Source organism: Lotus japonicus, chromosome 2 (assembly GCF_012489685.1).
Source record: "Lotus japonicus ecotype B-129 chromosome 2, LjGifu_v1.2".
In the NCBI taxonomy this organism is placed as follows: domain Eukaryota; kingdom Viridiplantae; phylum Streptophyta; class Magnoliopsida; order Fabales; family Fabaceae; genus Lotus; species Lotus japonicus.
Genome location: NC_080042.1, coordinates 51011655 through 51029896, shown reverse-complemented (window position 1 = coordinate 51029896; position 18242 = coordinate 51011655). Strand labels below are relative to the sequence as shown.

The 18242-nt window shown below is 38.9% G+C and overlaps 2 protein-coding genes across 2 annotated transcripts; one reads left to right on the top strand and one right to left on the bottom strand.

Moving 5' to 3' along the window:
- The first annotated feature begins 1662 nt into the window (after positions 1–1662).
- On the top strand, positions 1663–11726 carry LOC130738237 (short-chain dehydrogenase TIC 32, chloroplastic-like). The gene is made up of 8 exons (XM_057590175.1): positions 1663–2144; positions 8719–8950; positions 9053–9132; positions 9552–9699; positions 9836–9914; positions 10197–10281; positions 11109–11155; positions 11302–11726. The coding sequence occupies exons 1-8, from the start codon at positions 2039–2041 to the stop codon at positions 11476–11478; spliced, it is 954 nt and encodes a 317-aa protein (XP_057446158.1). The 5' UTR covers positions 1663–2038; the 3' UTR covers positions 11479–11726.
- Positions 11727–13448: 1722 nt separating this feature from the next.
- LOC130738235 (succinate dehydrogenase subunit 6, mitochondrial) lies at positions 13449–16459 on the bottom strand. The gene is made up of 4 exons (XM_057590174.1): positions 16384–16459; positions 15871–16088; positions 14069–14171; positions 13449–13805 (listed from the first exon to the last, which is right to left on the bottom strand). The coding sequence occupies exons 2-4, from the start codon at positions 16048–16050 to the stop codon at positions 13651–13653; spliced, it is 438 nt and encodes a 145-aa protein (XP_057446157.1). The 5' UTR covers positions 16051–16088; positions 16384–16459; the 3' UTR covers positions 13449–13650.
- Between the last annotated feature and the right edge of the window lie 1783 nt (positions 16460–18242).

Here is an 18242-nt window from a genome sequence, read left to right as displayed (position 1 = left end):
TTATTCTCTTAGCTTTTTAGCTGTGAAATCATTAATTTTTTGAAAAGTGTAAATTTATTAATACAAAACATTAATATTAAAAAGTTTAATTACTATCAAAGTCATTAAATTTTCTCATTCGCACGTTGCATTGTCCAAGTTGCATTTAATATGGTTTGATATTTCATTGTTTCATTAACCGGTCTCTCCCACCAAATTAGCACCATTTGTAGAATACCAACACCACAATCAATGAAATCCACTATGAACATGAACAGGACTTTGATCTTAATAGCCTGTACCACTTTGTTTGTTTGAATGTATTTTATGAGGAAAAAAGTTGGTAGGATGAATTATGAGTGGAAAATTACTTTTTTGTGTGTTTGGATGTAAGTGGAAAATGAATGGGCAAGAAAATGGAATGGAGATGGTCTCCTCCTATGCATGATTGGATTGAAATGAATTCAGAAGGTTCCTTTACCTCCTTGAATGATCATGTTGCGTGTGGTGGGATCTTGAGAAACCATGAAGGTTGTTTATTTCGTTGTGGGTTTCTCTATTAATCTAGGTAATTGCTCTATTCTCCATGCAGAGCTTTGGGGTAAAACAGTATATTATGTTGTATTATAAGGGCAACACTTATATGCAGTACCATAAGTACTGTTGGTGCTGTTATCCAACCAAAATATTACATGTGGACTGTCATTCCCCATCATCACCCCTAACCCTCAATTTTACCCAAAAACTGCTCTCATGGTTAACAATCGCTCACCACTACCATGGCTTGCGCGTTCATCTTCACCTCAATTAGTCCACCTTGTTACCATGACATAGCCACACTCAAGACAAGATAGCCACCATCGCTCACTGTTTCTCGTTTGGAAACTACATCTCATCATCACCAATTCACCATTAATGGGATGAGCAAACCCCTGAAGCCCCACCAAATACCAATTCATTTCTGAATTCTGTCCAGGAACGTAGAGGATTTGTTTTTTGCTTGAAGCTTCTCAATTTTATGAATCAAGACTCAATTGATGTATGCTGAATTTGCAAAAGGGCTAAGAGAATGCCACTAGAAGAACCAGGAGAGTGATTAGAAACATTCTCCATTTCATCACCATCCATGTCGTGGGTTTAGGGGATTCAACATCAGAGTTTTCGTGTGAGTGGGAAGACTTGGAGGTTAAAGGAGGAGGCTGGCGTTTTGGTCGCGAGCAATTTTTGGGTAAAATGAAGGTCAGGGGTGATGATGTGTAAGGACAGTCCACATGTAATATTTTGGTTGGATAACAACACCAACAGTACTTAGGGTACTGCATATAAGTTTCTCCCGTATTATAATCATAAAAAGAGGGGTAAAACAGTAATTACACTCACTTTTGCTTCCATTCACTCTTTTTTTTTATCAATAAAATAACATAAAAATCACGGAAAATTAACTCATATTCTTATATTTTTTTTCCTCATATCCATTTCTTTTATTTACACCTCTACCTTCAAACAAAGCGGTAGTATTTATAGATTGGTCCCCTCGCCAACCAGAATTCTGCGTAAAGTTCCAGCCAGATTTTCCAATAGTTGATGTGAAAAACCAAAAGAATATAAAAAGTAAATTGGTGAGAGAAATTAAGTATTTAAACTTTTTTTGGAAAGACCAAATAGAATATATATATATATATATATATATATATATATATATATATATATAAGAGAGAGGCAAAGCTCTATAATCCATACAAAGATTACAGCTACAAGAAATGAGAGAGTAGCAATACAGAAGAAAAAAACAGAAATTAAATGAGATGCAGCAAAACAGAAAACTTGTACCAGCAAGCAAGCTAAACAGTACCTCTATCAGTGAAACTACAACCGAACCTGAACATCCTGAAAACTGCAACAAAGTCAGCAGCCTTCTTTTGACATCTTAGTCAAAATTATATATCTAGACATACCCACAATGATTCATTCCTGTTACACCCATCTTTTGCAAGTTTATCCGCAAAAGGGGCTTCTGGGTTGAGAGAGAGAGAGAGAGAAAGGGACAGAGAAAACCTGGATGTGGCCGTTCTGTAGAAAAGGGGCTTCTGGGTTTTCATCATCTTCCACAGCTGAGGATGTTACTCATGGAATCGATGGGAATGGTCTCGTTGCTATTGTTACAGGTCGGTCACTTTTCTCATTCTTTTTTTTGTTTCTTTTAATTTAATTTTTATCTCGAAAGAGCTCTCCTATATGATGCATGTATCAAACGACAAGTGTAAAGCACTATTTCACAGTTTTAAATTAAATTAACTTAAAGGAAAGAACACACCAATCACACATATAGCTATAGAAAGATAAGAAAAGTGGTGAGAGAAAAAAATATTTTAATCAATGATATGATAGGACAAAAATGAGATACGAAGATGAATGGAGTGAAAATAAAATGCAAGAGCTAGAAAGTTTGATGTCAATATGTGATGACCATAAATAAAAATTAGTAGAATAACAATTGGATAAATGTACAATCTGACGTTTGTTATGATGTGGTGAAGGCATCTAAGGGGACACCATATAGGATCAAGGATTTAGTCAATTTTGTTTTAATTTTAATTTAATAGCAAAACTTTATTTCCTCTATCATATGTTACACTTGTGGTGTGATAAAAATCGGATAACATTTCCATGCCGTCACACGCACTTTCTAAGGGAGGAGGATCACACATAGTTTAAATTAAGGGACGCAATTAAGTTTTTTTTTTAGATTTTCCTTCATATTCATGACTCACTTTAAAAGATAAAGGAAGAATGATAACTAATAAAGTAATTACCAACTTTGAAAAAAAACTAATAAAATAATTCAATTAATGGTTGTATGCGTTGGTTAATACAGATAGGTTCATTATTGATAAGGTGGTGTTATCGTGGTCCTAATGAATTTGTTTTGTCCTAAAGTTTTGTCGGTCTTCATATATATTAATAAAATAATTTTGACAGTTCAAATTACATAATATTTATAAATATAATTAAAAACTGGACAGGACTCGCCAAATAGGCCTTTGGCGGGTCCTTAGGGTTAAGGGGTCATAGGATGGCGAGTGAACGTATATGTGTGCGAGCGTGGGAAATGGACCAGGTAGATAGTGGGCTAGTAGTCAGGCCCATAGAGCATAGATGAGGCCCATATGTAATAGATTAGGGTTAATGTAACAGCTCCACTATTAAAGGCAAAATACTTCATTGAATATACAGGTTCTCATTTCTACTTACATTCATTGTGTTTGCGGCACGGAACCCTAAACCATAAACCTTCTTATTCGGGGGCTCTTGGCCGTGTAAGAACACTTTTGGGCGCCCACCGTGGGGCCCGACGGTAACACCATCAGTCCCACTACAGTGAGAGCTGGTTGGATTCACCAGAAGAGCGGTTGCGGCGAGATTGACCGGGACTCATCCCGAGGCAACACCACTACCGGCTGCTACTGGACAACCGAGCATGGCGGCGAATGTGGGTGAAAACCCAGATCTCCGAGAGATCTTGGATAGGCTTGACACGATGCAAAGAGCGAATGAGGCTTTGCAAACTCAGGTGACAGAGTTAACACGGGGCAAGATGGATCATCAAGGATCTGACCGTCACACGGCGACGGCGGTGGTTAACTTCCAACCCTTCTCGCAGGGGATCGCAGAGGCAGAGATCCCAAAGCATGTAAAGACACTCGCCCTAAATTCCTACTCCGGAGCTTCTGATCCAAAGGAGCATCTAGTTTACTTCAACACGAGGATGGTAATCGCTGGAGTGAACGATGCAGTGAAGTGTAAACTACTTCCATCCACCTTCAGGAAGTCGGCAATGACTTGGTTCACGACCCTTCCTCCTGGGTCCATTATGTAAGATCAAGATTTGGTCATGTGGTACAACTCTATGTTTTGATGATAACAAGTATTTATTTGTGGATGAACAACTATGATACTCTAATGTTTGTCTTGAGTGTTTTGACAAACAGGTTCTGATTCTGACACCAGAAGATATATTCATCAGAGGATCTGAAGATCAGAGGATCTGAAGATCAGAGGATCAGAGGATCAGAAGATCTGAGGATCAGAAGATCTGAAGACCAGAAGCTCTGAGGGACCAGAGGCTCTGAAGGTCCAGAAGCTCTGAAGGTCCAGAAGCAGAAGTTACGAAGGTCAGAGGATCCAAGCATCCCTCTGACTCTGATCACCAAGCTTCACAAGTTCCAACATGAAGCATTCCTCTGATCAGAAGTCAATGGTTAAAGGCAAATGTCTCTATCAAGAAGTACAAGAGCAGTGTACTATTCTGATAAGCCTACCTACCAAGGTTCAGCCACAGCAGGTTCTGGAAGTTCCAGAAATGCCCTCCAACGGTCATATTCTCTCAACAGAAATATCCTTTGCACCTTGGACTATAAAAGGCTGAAGAAAAAGAAGAAAGCTAAGAGAGAGAGATCAAGAGCTGCAATACAAGAAAAGATTCAAGCCTCTACTTTCTTCATCTGTTCTTATTTAGTTTACACTCAGCTTATTTAGAAGCAAACCTTTGTAAACACCAACCAAAAACAGTTGTTTGATTTTCCTTAAGGGACCGGGTAGGTCAGTATCCTTAAGAAGACTAAGAGAGTGAATCTTAGTGGTGATTCCTTTAGGAGATCAAGGTTGATCGGATCCTAGAGAAGACTAAGAGAGTGAATCTTAGTGTGAGCTAAGCCAGTGTATTGTTAGTCACTTGTAGGTTTCAAGTGCAGTTGTAACAATTATCTGATTAGTGGATTGCCTTCATTCGAAGAAGGAAGAAATCACCTTAACGGGTGGACTGGATTAGCTTGAGGGATTTATCAAGTGAACCAGGATAAAATACTTGTGTGCTTCTCTCTTCTCTCTATCTTTATCCGCTGCACCATCTATCTTAGAGAAACCGAAAAGATTTACTTTAAATCTTAAGGGGAAAGTTTTTATATTGAAAACGCTATTCAACCCCCCCCCCTTTCTAGTCGTTTTTCACACCTTCACATTACCGATTTTACGGAGTTCTCGACACGTTTCTTGTCTCAGTTTTCTGCGAGCAGATCTGAGCAGGCTACAATAGTGGCTTTGCTAACAGTGATTCAGCGAGAGAATGAATCGATTAAAGCTACATGACGCGGTTCAACGAGTTTTCGGTGCACTTGGAGGATTCAATGCCATCAGTATGCGTCGCAGCCTTCAAGAATGGACTCAGGGAGGGGCGCTTGAACGGGAATCTGACGAGGCACCCAGCAAGCTCCATGGTGGAAATCAGGGCGAGAGCACGAAGCTACATCCTGGAGGAGGAAGATAATCGTCAGAAGCAAAAGCGGAACGGGTCTGCATCTCTCAAAGGGGAAGCACATCCAGGTCCCACTTCCAAATTCAATCAGGCGAGAACGAGTCGCCCAAGTCCGTATCAGGCGCGACCGTCAACAGGGTCGTCCGCCCCGAAGCCTTTAAAGGTTGTGAATGCAGTTGGAGCATCTAAAGAAGCAGGAACGACCGACATGAACCCGGCACGCGGTGGAACAGTGCTGAATGCGCCAGTTTCTGACATCCTGAAGGAGGCTACACGTCTGAAGTTGATATCATTCCCAAGGGAGCGGTCCAGACCTCCGGTGAATGATGATTCGAACAAATGGTGCGAGTTTCACAGGATGAACAGGCATGTAACGGACGAGTGTTGGACCTCGAGGCATGAGCTGGAGCGCCTAATCAAGAAGGGTTACTTGCTGGAATTTGTGGCGGACACTGAAGCCAACAACGAAGTGGCGCCAGTGGAAGAGGCGGACTTAGATCTAGATGAGCCACTGGGGCGTGTATGTAGTATTTCATGAGGTTTCAGCGGTGGAGGCGAGACTGTATCCGCCCGGAAGAGATACTTGCGCATGGTCAACTTGGTCCATGCTGGGCAGCATGGCTTTGATCACCCGCCCATCGCATTCACAACAAAGGATTTTGAGGGAATAGCTCCGCATGAGGACGATCCAATAGTGGTCCTGCTCATAATAGGCGGGTATGATACTGAGTGAATGTTGCTAGATCAGGGGAGCTCAGCGGATGTCATTTACGGAGATGCTTTCGAAAAGTTAAAACCAAGCCTTTCGGCCTTAAGAATGCGAGACGGCCAATTTCTGCTACAAAACCAAGCCTTTCGGCCTTAAGAATGCGGGCGCGACGTATCAACGACTGATGGATATGATCTTCCATAAACAAATGGGCCGGAACATGGAAGTATATGTCGATGACATGGTGGTAAAAACAATGTCCGGTGGAGCACATGAAGTTGATCTTGCAGAGGCATTCGGGGAGCTGCGGAAGCACAATGTCCGTTTGAACCCAGAAAAATGTACTTTCGGCATTCAGAGCGGAAAGATTTTAGGCTTTATGATCTCACAAAGAGGAATTGAGGCGAATCCTGATAAGTGCAAGGCTATCAAGGAAATGCGGAGTCCATCGAATGTAAAGGAGGTCCAAAAACTAGCAGGACGAATCGCAACCTTATCGCGGTTCCTCCCCCATTTAGGCGAGAGGTCTGCCCCTTTTTTCAAATGTCTTAGGAAGCGCGCGACCTTCCAGTGGACTGACGAGTGTGAGGAGGCTTTCGCACGCTTAAAGTGTCTTTTGTCAACACCACCTGTGTTGTCAAAGCCAGATATCAAACTTCCCCTGATTATCTACCTGGCGGTGACGGACATGGCGGTGAGCACGGTCTTGGTTCAAGAGGTGGAGGGCCGGCAAAACATAATTTACTTTGTCAGTAGAGCTTTACAGGGAGCTGAACTGAGGTACCAAAAAATTGAGAAAGCAGCATTCGCTCTAATCACTACAGCGAGACGTCTCCGCGCTTATTTTCAATTTTGTCAAGTGGTGCTGCGCACGAACTTGCCTTTAAAGCAAGTCCTGCGAAAGCCGGACCTGGCGGGACGTCTTGTGTCTTGGTCCGTAGAGTTGACAGAGTACTCAGTGACTTATGAGCCTAGAGGGGCGGTAAAGGGCTAGGTTTTGGCAAATTTTGTTGCGGAATTAACACCCGGCGGGACCCCAAAGGAGGAGGCGTTGTGGATTTTTTCAGTTGACAGCTCTTCGAATCTGGCTGGTAGCGGGGCGGATGTTGTTTTGGACGGGCCAGGAGAAATACAAATTGAACAGTCGCTAAGGTTCGAGTTCAATGTGACGAACAACCAAGCTGAGTATGAGGCCCTGATTGTAGGTTTAAAACTGGCTTTGGATGATGGAGTAAGGTCATTATCGATACGGAGTGATTCTCAGGTGGTGGTCAAGCAAGTCTTGGGAACCTACCAAGTGCGGGACGAACAGCTCGGAAGATATTTGACAACTGTTAAGCAATTGATGACCCGTTTTGACAAGGTGGACATTGAACACGTCCCTCGAGAGCAAAACACTAGGGCGGATGTGTTGGCTAAGTTCGCAAGTACCAGAAGGCCGGGAAACAACAAGTCCATCATTCAAGAAAATTTGTCGGGACCCAGTGTTGATGCTTGTATGCGCAGCTTCTGCTCTTTCTCAAGGGCCTGCTGGCGTTTCCGGAAGGCGTCCATGGCCTCCAGGGAAAGGTTGACGCCACCAACTGTAAAAACAAGAGGAAAAACTTTAGAAGGCATGAACAGATATGCAAGATAGAAACAAACTAGGCAATAAAGTAAGCACTCGCCGTTGAAAAGATACTCGTCCAATCTGTCTTGGGCGACAGCCTGGATCATGTGGGCACAGACTTGCTTGCACATGGTTTGTAAGCTGGCGGTGAAGTAGGTGTCAACGTATTCTTGGACGGTGAGAATACTTTCAGCCTCTCCTAAGCATGGGATGGGGGGTCAGTCGACTGATGTGATTTGACTTCTCAAAGCCTTTTGGCCTAGCTTCTAGACGCAAACCTTGGAGGGTTGTGTACAGTTGGGGTTTTTGGGCCGACCAACGTAGGTATGGGAAACTGGGCTTGGCCATTAAGGAAGGATGGCCCAGCATGATGTGGCCTAGCAAGCGGCTTAGGTTCGTCCAGTTGACATGTCAGGTTCTATCATGGCCGATTCTCCTAGGGATCCCGGATTTAGCTCCTTCTCTTTGTCACTCATTTGTTTACCTTAACTATTTCAGTTCAAAGACATTTGGGCGGATGAATGTTCATCTTTTTACTGAATGCAACTTTAAGGTTTCGTTTCTCATGCAGCCTACTTAGTCTTAGGGTTTGTTCTAGAACAGAAACAAAGTAGCTAGGTCAATTAGAAGCTTCCAAGGTCGTCGTTTCTGACTTCCTGTTACCAGAAGCCTCCACCACTGTGATTTCTCGCCACACCAGAAACCTCATCGAACCTGGGAGAAGGGAGAGTCTTCGTGCTGCCCTGCGCTTGCCATCGTATCTAGTTGTTTCGCTGTCGTCGTCGAAGAAGATGAAAATATGAGATTTGAGATAATTTTGGAAATATTTATTGAGGATAATTTTGTCTTTGGAAAATTTTACTAAGCACTGAATAGGTGAATTACTATTTTAGCTGGTCCATGCTAGATTCTGCAATGATTGTGATGCTTACTTTTCCCTCTAAAGTTCGTCCACTCACTTTAGAGGAGCCGTAACTTTTTTTTTCAGTTTCAAAAGCTTACAATGTTAAAGAAATAGGAAATTCAATATGAAATTTACCATTTCCAAAAAAAATATGAAATTTACCATTAAATGCAAAGTTTGGTTGATTTTGGACAATGTAATAACAGGGGCTACCAGTGGTATTGGTGCTGAGACTACCCGTGTTCTTGCTTCGCATGGTGTCCATGTGATTATGGGGGTGAGAAATATGATTGTTGCACAAGATGTCAAAGATGCAATACTTAAGAAGATTCCCACAGCTAAAGTTGATGCCATTGAGTTAGACCTTAGCTCAATCGCATCTGTTCAGAAATTCGCATCAGAGTTCAATTCCTCTGGTCTTCCACTAAACATTCTGATGTAAGAAGAGTATATGGGCTACATTGTCAAAGTTTTTCATATAAGGAAACAATGGAATAGTAGTGTTTCATGGTTTGTTTGTTTGTTTGTTGCAATTCTAAGAAACAATGCAGGTGTTCTGGCAACCCGTTTCGCACTGTCCAAAGACAACATTGAACTACACTTTGCCACAAATCATATAGGTATGTAGGAACTTTATAATCTTCAAGAAGACAATGACAAAATCTTTTATGAGCTTCACGGTGTATATAGGGAAAAAATAAACATTATGACAATGAAAATGTTTCTAAGGAGTAAGGAGTTAATTGGGGAATATGAATATGATGTTTTCATTTTTTTTTTATTCAAGCTCTTAAGAAAGGAATAGTTTGGCTATAATATGTGAGTGCTCTCTCTCTCTCTCAATCATGGTAGAAGGGTCATAAATCATCTTCAACACTTTTGATCTGCCTTAGCTCATCTAATTGGGTTATATAGTTTATATAAAACTTCAAATTAATTAGTTTTCCACTGTTTCTTTAAAAAAAAATTCAAAAGCATAGGCTGAGAAGATGTTAAAATGATCTGAATCCTATAAGTTTTAATTCATGTAATTCCACAGGTCATTTTCTCTTAACAAATCTTCTGTTGGATACTATGAAGAAAACAGCACGCGAAAGTAAGAAAGAGGGGAGAATTGTTAATGTCTCCTCCGTCACTCACCGATATGTTGGCGGAATCAATTTTGATAAAATCAATGATCAATCAAGGTAAGAAGTAGTCTAAACACTAGGTGTGATAAATTATGCTAGCATAGCTTCTTTTTCAGGGAAATGGGATTTGACCATAGACAGCAGTGGAATCTTATGTTGTACTAGTACATTATGTTTGCTTCCTTGTGTACAGTTACTGCAGGTGGTTTGCATATGGGAAATCAAAGCTTGCAAACATATTACATGCCAATGAACTTGCAAGACATCTCAAGGTATGTTGAAGTTTATTGTATCGTAGCTTGAACGATATGTTTGTTATTCTGGTAAAAAAAATCAGCTTATAGCTTTTTCTTTTCAGTTCTCGCACCTAGTCAACTCCTAAAACCAAAATCACAAGACAATTTTGTTTGGTTACTCACTCTGTTATTTCTTTGTTTTGATGACTTTCTTATGTTTGTGAATCTACTCAGTGAAAATGGCTCTCTGGTTCCTCAATGCTTGTCTGTGGTGTATACGTGATATTGCTTGTTCATTAATTGTTGCAACTTGATCAGGAAGAAGGGGTGGATATTACTGCTAATTCTCTTGATCCAGGAGCCATTGTCACCAAGATTTTTCGTCGTCAACGTATAGTTTCTGGTAACTACGACATTGCACTATTCATATGAATTTATGGTAATGATTAGGAATTATTTAAAAACATAGGATTTGGGAAACTAAATGATGTATACTGCATAATCCTCCATTAGTAGAGGACACCAGTGTTGTTTAGTTTCCTTGAGATGTCTCTAAGTTCCAATTCCTCAACATAGTTTTAGGTGTTATAATCTCATATTTTGAGTTCAGGCTGGTTAACATGTTGGGGGGACAGTGTGAGTCCATGGGTCAAGGAAGCTAGACATCAATAGAACTGAACACTACATTTTTACCCAAAACCTTAAGACATTGAGTTTATGAGAGTCACATCTCTTATATTGTCTTCACACCAATCATTCTTAACAGTGGCGGAACTAGAAATTTTAGGAAGCCTAGGCAAATTTTATGATTAAGTCCCTAAACTTTGCATTTCCTTATAAATTTGCCTTTTCTTTAATTTTTTTTTGGGCCAAAAAACCTACCTAGTCCAAAGAAATTTGTATTTTTTTTACTTTGAGCTAGGGCATTGGACCTACCAAGCCCTGTGGTAGGTCCGCCACTGATTCTTAACCGATGTGCGACTTCAAACTCACACTTGAACTCTCAACATAACATGATTAATAGTCAAATACCCTTGCCAAACAATTTCACATGTTCACCTCACATGGAGGCAGCCTTAGTATTATGCAACACCTAACTAGACCATGCCAATATGAACTCATGTTATCTTCTATTTCTTTTTTCATGGATGGCTCTATATGCAAGTATTTTTCCATTTAGATAATGATAGTTACCGAGTTTATGGATACATGTTTGTATGATTTATGCAGGTCTAGTTAATACACTTGGGAGAGTCGTGTTTAAAAATGTACCTCAGGTAAGCTTAACCGATATGACCTATGACTATGTGGAGAAGAAATTGTTTGGTGATTGAATCTATAAAAAAGATTTAAAATAAATCTGATATTAACATGTGATTCTTCTGATGTTCAATGTTTTTTACCTTGTCAAACCTTACTATAGGGAGCAGCAACAACATGCTATGTAGCATTGAACCCACAAGTCCAGGGAATCAGTGGCGAGTTCTTTCAAAATAGTAATCTTGCCAAAGCAAGTTCAAGGGGAAAAGACATTGATTTGGCCAAGAAACTCTGGGATTTCAGCATGAATTTGATTAAGCCGCAGGACACCCAGATATAACGTAAATGTTGTGAGATCTGTCATTATGTAATTTACTGTTTTTAATATGATTTCCCTCGTTAAGCATACAATTTTGTGTGCCCCTGTATCAGCATCGAGTGTGTATCAATGTGTATCATGTGAGCAATTAGAAAAGCAAAAAAAATGTTTTGACGAAGCCAGTGTTCTTCTAATGATTTTCATATTGGTATTCAAGTATACACTGGTAAATTTACATTTTGTATTTTGATTGACAATTATGACTGTAATTTTGTTACAAATATTCATTTTCCTATTTATAGGGAGAGTTTCGGCTAACTATGAAATCTCTTTTATAGAGATGGGAAATCAACTTCTTCGTTTATAGTTATGAGAAGTCAACTTGTTGCTTTGAATTTACACTCACAACGTACAAGGAGACAGGATAGTTATTATATGTTGTTGGTAACATGGCACGGTGAAGCCCCAAAAGCGAAAACACTACAACGCAGGAGCATAGAGGGAGGCTAAGGCCTCCGTTGCATCTTGAAATAACAAGCTACGACACTCCGTCATAGGAAAGTGCAAAATGTGGGCACCAAAACCAAGCATGCGAGCGCTCTTAGCAAGGATATCCGCTACAGAATTTGCCTCACGTGCAACTAGCTGGAATTTAACTTCAATACGGAACAAGATCATTTGACGAATATCCCGAACAAGATCCAAATAAGGATTGACCAGAACGCCACTAAAAGTAATTGCCTCCACAGCCTCCGTCGAGTCACTCTCCACGACCTCCCTTGGGAAAGCTTCCTTGGATATAAGCTCCGCTGCATAATAGATAGCTCAAAACTCTACAAGCAAAGGATTTGAGGTTCCCAACCTCCTACAGAAGCCTCTCACCCAATGACCATCGCTATCTCGGAGGACTCCGCCACACCCTGCCTCTTTAGAACTCCTAATTGATCCATCAACATTGTATTTCCACCAACAAGTACTCGTCCTCCTATCGTTTGTAACAAATGTGTTACAAACAAAGATGAGTTAACCTGAAAACTGGTAATTTGTTATGCTGATTTTTTTTTACTATGAAAACCTTTTAAAAACACATTTTAAGTCACTTTATCTAGGGTTTCTAAATATTTTAATTATAAAACCATTTAACCTCAATTTAAACACATTCTAATAATTTGAGAGGGCATATTAACTAGAGAATTTAGGTGATCTTCCTAAGAAGAAAAAAAAAATCAACTAGAAAGCAATACAGAAATCAATAAATTTAGCTATTATGATCTTAACACCTCTAGCTTGAGGCCTTCATTCTTTATCTTCTTTTGTAGTATTGTTGTAACCATCAAAACCATACCCAAGATTATAGGAGGAAGAATTCTTCTTCACAGCAAAGAGGTGTGCGTAGGCTGCCAAAGTTGGCCACTAAAAATGGAGGAGTGGTGTTCCAACTTTCCAAGTGTTAATTTAATTTGCTTTTAACCTTAAAAAGGCCTTGGTCGTTGCCTTTTTAATTGGGTCCAACAAATTTTAAGTTTTCTACACATTCTTCCAACCCTGAGTATTTTTCTATTTTTCTATGGTCAATAGAAGATATTCGGACGACTTCAGAATTTTCTCAACCAAGAACTTTATCAACTTAAAGGTTCTCCACAGAAGCAAGCATGAAGAGCCACAATATAAACAGTTATGGATTCCATGACAACTTTGGGTGGGTTTGTACGTCATGCGAAGAGCTAACATGCCTCTCACTTGTATTATGAATTAATTTCCATTAAAGTACATTTAACTCTTTGGACATTGCTTGCTCTTGCTTAAAGCTATGTTTGAATAATCATCAACACTAGTGTAGACGGATGTGACGCAAATTTAAGATAAAAAGTAAGCAAAATTCTTCCCGAGAATTGAGGTAAAAGTTTGTTCACGTGACTATTTTCTATTAGGATATCACCCCCTGTTTCAGAGTAGAAAATGCAAGCCCTTATGATCCCGTCAACAATCAGTAACAAAAATCACCACATACAGTCAGAAAAAATGTCATAAAGTCAACCTGTTTTGCCATATGATGCATTGGTTCTAAAACTTGATCACATCAAAGTACTTATTCAGAGGACACAAATCCCACAGGCAACAACAAAAATTATTCTCAATTTCCATGAAACGGTAACAAATGCACGCAGCATTAACACCCAGAAGCCAACAGCTTTAATCACTTCCTTCAGTCTTAAATTTCCACCAGTCCAGAAACTTAGCCTCAGCAGCCAATGTGTCTACCCTGTAAAGTTGAAGTGCATGATTTGCAACCTCATGCCCAAATGTCCACCCAAATATACCTCCAGCTAAAAGAGACAGTCCAGCACCTGTTCAATGTGGCAGGGGAAACAACAGTGTATGATTAGCAATGTGCATAAAATACTTTTGCACAACTTGCACTTCAAAAACCCTATAAAAACTTCATATAGAAAATATTATAAAGTTAATTTAAGAGTCAAAGAATTTTAAGTGTCAAAAAGAGCAAGAATGATGTCTGCTTTTGCTTACAATATGATAATCAAGTTAACATCTATCCAAAAGTATGTTGCTGTAGTAAAAGGTATCAATATTATGAAAAGTAGCTAATTACCATGTAAGCTCTTTGAATATTTCAAGGCAACACCTGCAGTAACTACTGCTCCCAAAGCACTTCCAGCGACACTATATTGCACTGCTTCTCTAGCAGTTTTCAGCTGACATGGGAAAAAGGAAATTTATCCAAGCAGCACTTCAGATCACAGTTAATATGAAATTTTAAAAAAAAAACACAATATATTCCAGCAGGTGAACTATTTCTATTTACCAAAATCACAAAAAAATGCAGAAAATAATCTACAAATTTGACAGCTACAAACAGTTATTGATGTTGAAGGGTTAACAACTTCAATTTGTTTTCATTTGCTTATTAAGAGACTGAGCTCCAACAGACAATAAAAATAAGAAACAGAAATTTGGTTAGTCCATGCTGATTTTTGTTTTATACTATGTTCCTATTTATGTTTTGGGAAGAGTTGGGATTTTTCAAGGGTACCACCAATCACTGTGGGTGCTGGAAACATGTTCATTTCTTCTATCCCATTGGATCATAAGAATCATAACCACCCATAGATAGATAAATGTTGTCAAATTCAAAGTGTTCATTAAAAAATTTAAAGCTTATGATACAATTTTATGACCCAACAAATTTCCTATAATTTTTCTCAAACATATATTTCCATTTAAAAAGTGTTTTTTCTTTGAAAAAAAGGCACAAATGCATTAGGCAGGTTGTTCTTATATCTTTAAAAAAGACGATCAAATTTATACTGTACCAAGTTTGTTGTTATATCTAGGCCAGTCACTATGTTCATTGTGCTCTTCTTAACTTGATCACAAGCTAGCAGGTTGTTTATGGATTGTTAAGCATTACTTTTTTCTAAGCATGCTACACTACATTCATTTTGATCCCTTTATCTTGCTGGTCAAGTAGGATATGTTACTTTATAATCTGATGTTTTATTAGTTGAAACCGTCCATATCATTGAGAAGATGATTGCTAACTAGTTCTGGGGAGAAGCCTATGATTAAACAACAAAACAGATACACAAAATAACAAAAAATGAACAAATGATTACCTAAATGAGCATCTCACACTGAAACACAAATCTTAGAGGAAAAGCTGGAATAACTCCATTTTTCCAATCCAAAACAAAGTAGGAGAGTCCTGTTGTAGACCTAAAATTCCTTAAGGGTGTGTTTGTGGGTTTTTAGGGGAGGGAAGGGGAAGGCTTTGAGCGAAAGGGGAGGGGAGGCAGAGAGGGGGAAGTGGTGTAAACCCATCCTTTTCAGAACAAAACAACTAAAGGAGGGTCTAGGCGGGTTTTCAGAAATTCCACAAACACTCCCCCCCCCCACCTTTTTTCTAAAAATTCCCAAACAAGGGGAGGGCTTCTCATAAGCCTCCCTCTTCCCTTCCCTCCCCTCCAAAACTCAACTCACAAATACCCTAATTTGGAATTTATGAAGGAAATGACAGCACTAGTTTGTCATAAAAACAGTCATCCTCATAAAATCTAAACTAAGTTTGACACAGAGAAGGAAACCATCACCTTTTCTGAATTCAAACTAATCTAACAAATGCAAAGACTATCCTAGCAGCCAGCAAGACACCAAACACTTGAGAGAGTCTAACCAAGCAAGAAATTCATTTAGTCATGCACTCAAAATCTAAAACCAACCACTTTCTTCCAGCCAAACCATGGCAAATAACAACAAAAATCACTACAGCCAGGAACACCCAAATGAACATCAAAAGCAATAAACCACGAACAACAGACAAAAGACAATGAAATAAATCAAAACAAACATCAAAGGACACAAATGGAGATAATTATAAAGTGAAAGAATCATTACGACGGGTCCGTGAACCGGATCATAAGCAATAAACTCCTCAACATCAGAGCTAGACCAGGAACGGACAGGTTTCTCACGCTTCACAAACTTGGAATAGTTGCCCAGAAAGGCAAACCTCTGTGACCAAAATTCTTTGTAGCCATCCCAGAAGGACGATGAACCTTGTGTGGTGTCCGCCATTAACCCCTCTTCTTTACTCCTTCACTTGTTGTTTCCCTCTGCAATGACCCATGAATCAGATTCAGTTCCATTAGAAAAATCGATAACTGAATCAAGTACTAGAATCAAAAATAAAAAATGGGTTTCATCATTCGAATCGAAAAAAATACACCCATTTCCGTGCTCGAATTCGAATCATTCAGCGAACAAATAGTTCTAACAATGAAACTAGAGAGAGAAAAACAATGAATGATAATAGTTGTAACAAAATTGATGGTTGAGAGATTCAATCAAGCAAAATCAATACGAATCTGAAGAACAAGGAGAATGAGAAGGAGAAAGAGAGTGGTTTACCAAAGCAATCGCAGCAAACCCACGCCACAGTTTCAGTCTCGGACTCGTCTGATTTCGATTATTGTAAACTTGTGTTATTTAGGTAAAACAAATTTTACATTTCAACAATTAAAAAAATTTCATCGAAAAAAAAAACAATTAAAAAATTAATTTTGGTCATTAAATATTGAAATAATTAAGAATTTTTTTTTTGTGTTAAATTGCACTCACAATTTCGACCTGGATATAGTGAAGGCTAACAGGGTCTCCAGGACTACGGTTCCTAAGAATTGAACTCTCGAATTAGGAGTTCGAACAGTCATTTTTTATCACTCCGACCGGATCGTTGGATATTTCAAACTAATTTTATTTTAAATTATTAAAATAATGAAATTATGTTAAAATTTAATTTTTCTCTAAAATGTTCTTTTTCGTTATATTATGTTTTAATGAGTATTTTTAATGATTTTTATGGAAGTTCAAACTATATTCCTCTAAGAAATTTGAATCTCAACTTTTGCGAATAGAAAAAACTCCTTGGTCAGCCCCCTACCGCTTAGTGCGCTGACCGTGGGGCTTGGAATTAGTCTCACGGCTGTCGGCTGTGTGGATACCTTGGTCACGACCAAAAATATTCTTCTAAAAAAGCTTTAGAATAATATTAAGAGTTTGGTGGAAAATACTAATGAAGTGTGGTGCTTGATGGGGGATTTTAATGTTACTATGCATGATCATGAAAGAATACGTAGTGAATTAATTGATATGGGTTTTGTATGTAACTCTTTCACTTGGAAACAAGGAGGGTGCCAAGATTGATTCAATAGAGTCATGTGTAATATTGAATGCAGGATTAGAATTCCTCAGGGTTACTGTTTACCATCTTCATAGCTTAAAGTTTGATCATGCCCCTCTTCTTATCACTCTTAATCAGGAGCTAAGACAAATGTAGAAGACCATTTTGTTTCCAAGCTGCTGCCTGCTGGGTTATCCCATGTACAGTTTCCTCAATTTTTGAGAAGTAATTGGAGGCGCAATGATTGGGAATGAGACAGTGGAAAACCTTCGAGTTAATCTTTGTGATTGGAACACAAATATCTTTGGAAATATTTTTCAGAGAAAGAAGAAACTCCTAAACCGATTGAATGGTATTGCTATAAGTTTGGGTGGAGGACATGATTGGTTTCTGGAGAATCTGCAATTTCTCTGGATAAAATATGAAGATTTCCTTCATCAAGAAGTTTTTTTTTTTCAAAAGTCTAGGTGTAAATGACGCCAATTTGGTGATCAAAACTAACGGTTATTTCATGGCAAAGCAATGATTAGAAGGGAAGAAAACAAAATAGAAGATCTTCAAAATGATGAGGGAATTAGATCCATGCTAGTGTTAGTGATAGCTTGTACTTCACGGTTACTGGATTTTTCAAAAATATGTACTCGCCAAATAAAAATTGTTCTTATTGCATTACATGATGTGTTTCCCTTGCTTATCTTTCGAAAGGAAATACTTTACCACCTGTGACCAATGAGGAAGTCAGATCTGCAATTTTGAATATGGGTGGATTTAAAGCTCCATGCAAATGACTTTCAAGTTTTTTTTTATCAGAGCAATTGGGATGTAGATGGACTTGCATAATGCAGTATGGTGAAATATGTTTTCAATAGCCCTTTGAAGGTGGAAGATATCAACTATACTTTAATCAGTCTTATCCCTAAAGTGGAACAAATGATGAACATGAAATAGCTGAGACCAATTAGCTTATGCAATGTATCATATAAAGTTGTCTCAAAAATCCTAGCTACAAGGTTCATAGATGCCATGCCTCATCTTGTTGGTACAACTAAACATAGCTTTGTGCTTGGAAGAGATAGTAGCGATAATA

Bases quoted from the DNA above. Each gene is read 5' to 3' on its own strand.
- LOC130738237 (XM_057590175.1), top strand. From the start codon at position 2,039: ATGTGGCCGTTCTGTAGAAAAGGGGCTTCTGGGTTTTCATCATCTTCC. The intron at 8,951-9,052 runs GTAAGAAGAGTA...TGCAATTCTAAG, and splicing joins CTTCCACTAAACATTCTGAT to AAACAATGCAGGTGTTCTGG. The intron at 9,133-9,551 runs GTATGTAGGAAC...GTAATTCCACAG, and splicing joins CTTTGCCACAAATCATATAG to GTCATTTTCTCTTAACAAAT.
- LOC130738235 (XM_057590174.1), bottom strand. From the start codon at position 16,050: ATGGCGGACACCACACAAGGTTCATCGTCCTTCTGGGATGGCTACAAA. The intron at 14,172-15,870 runs GTAATGATTCTT...TTCCCATGTCAG, and splicing joins ATCCGGTTCACGGACCCGTC to CTGAAAACTGCTAGAGAAGC. The intron at 13,806-14,068 runs GTAATTAGCTAC...CACATTGAACAG, and splicing joins ATATTCAAAGAGCTTACATG to GTGCTGGACTGTCTCTTTTA.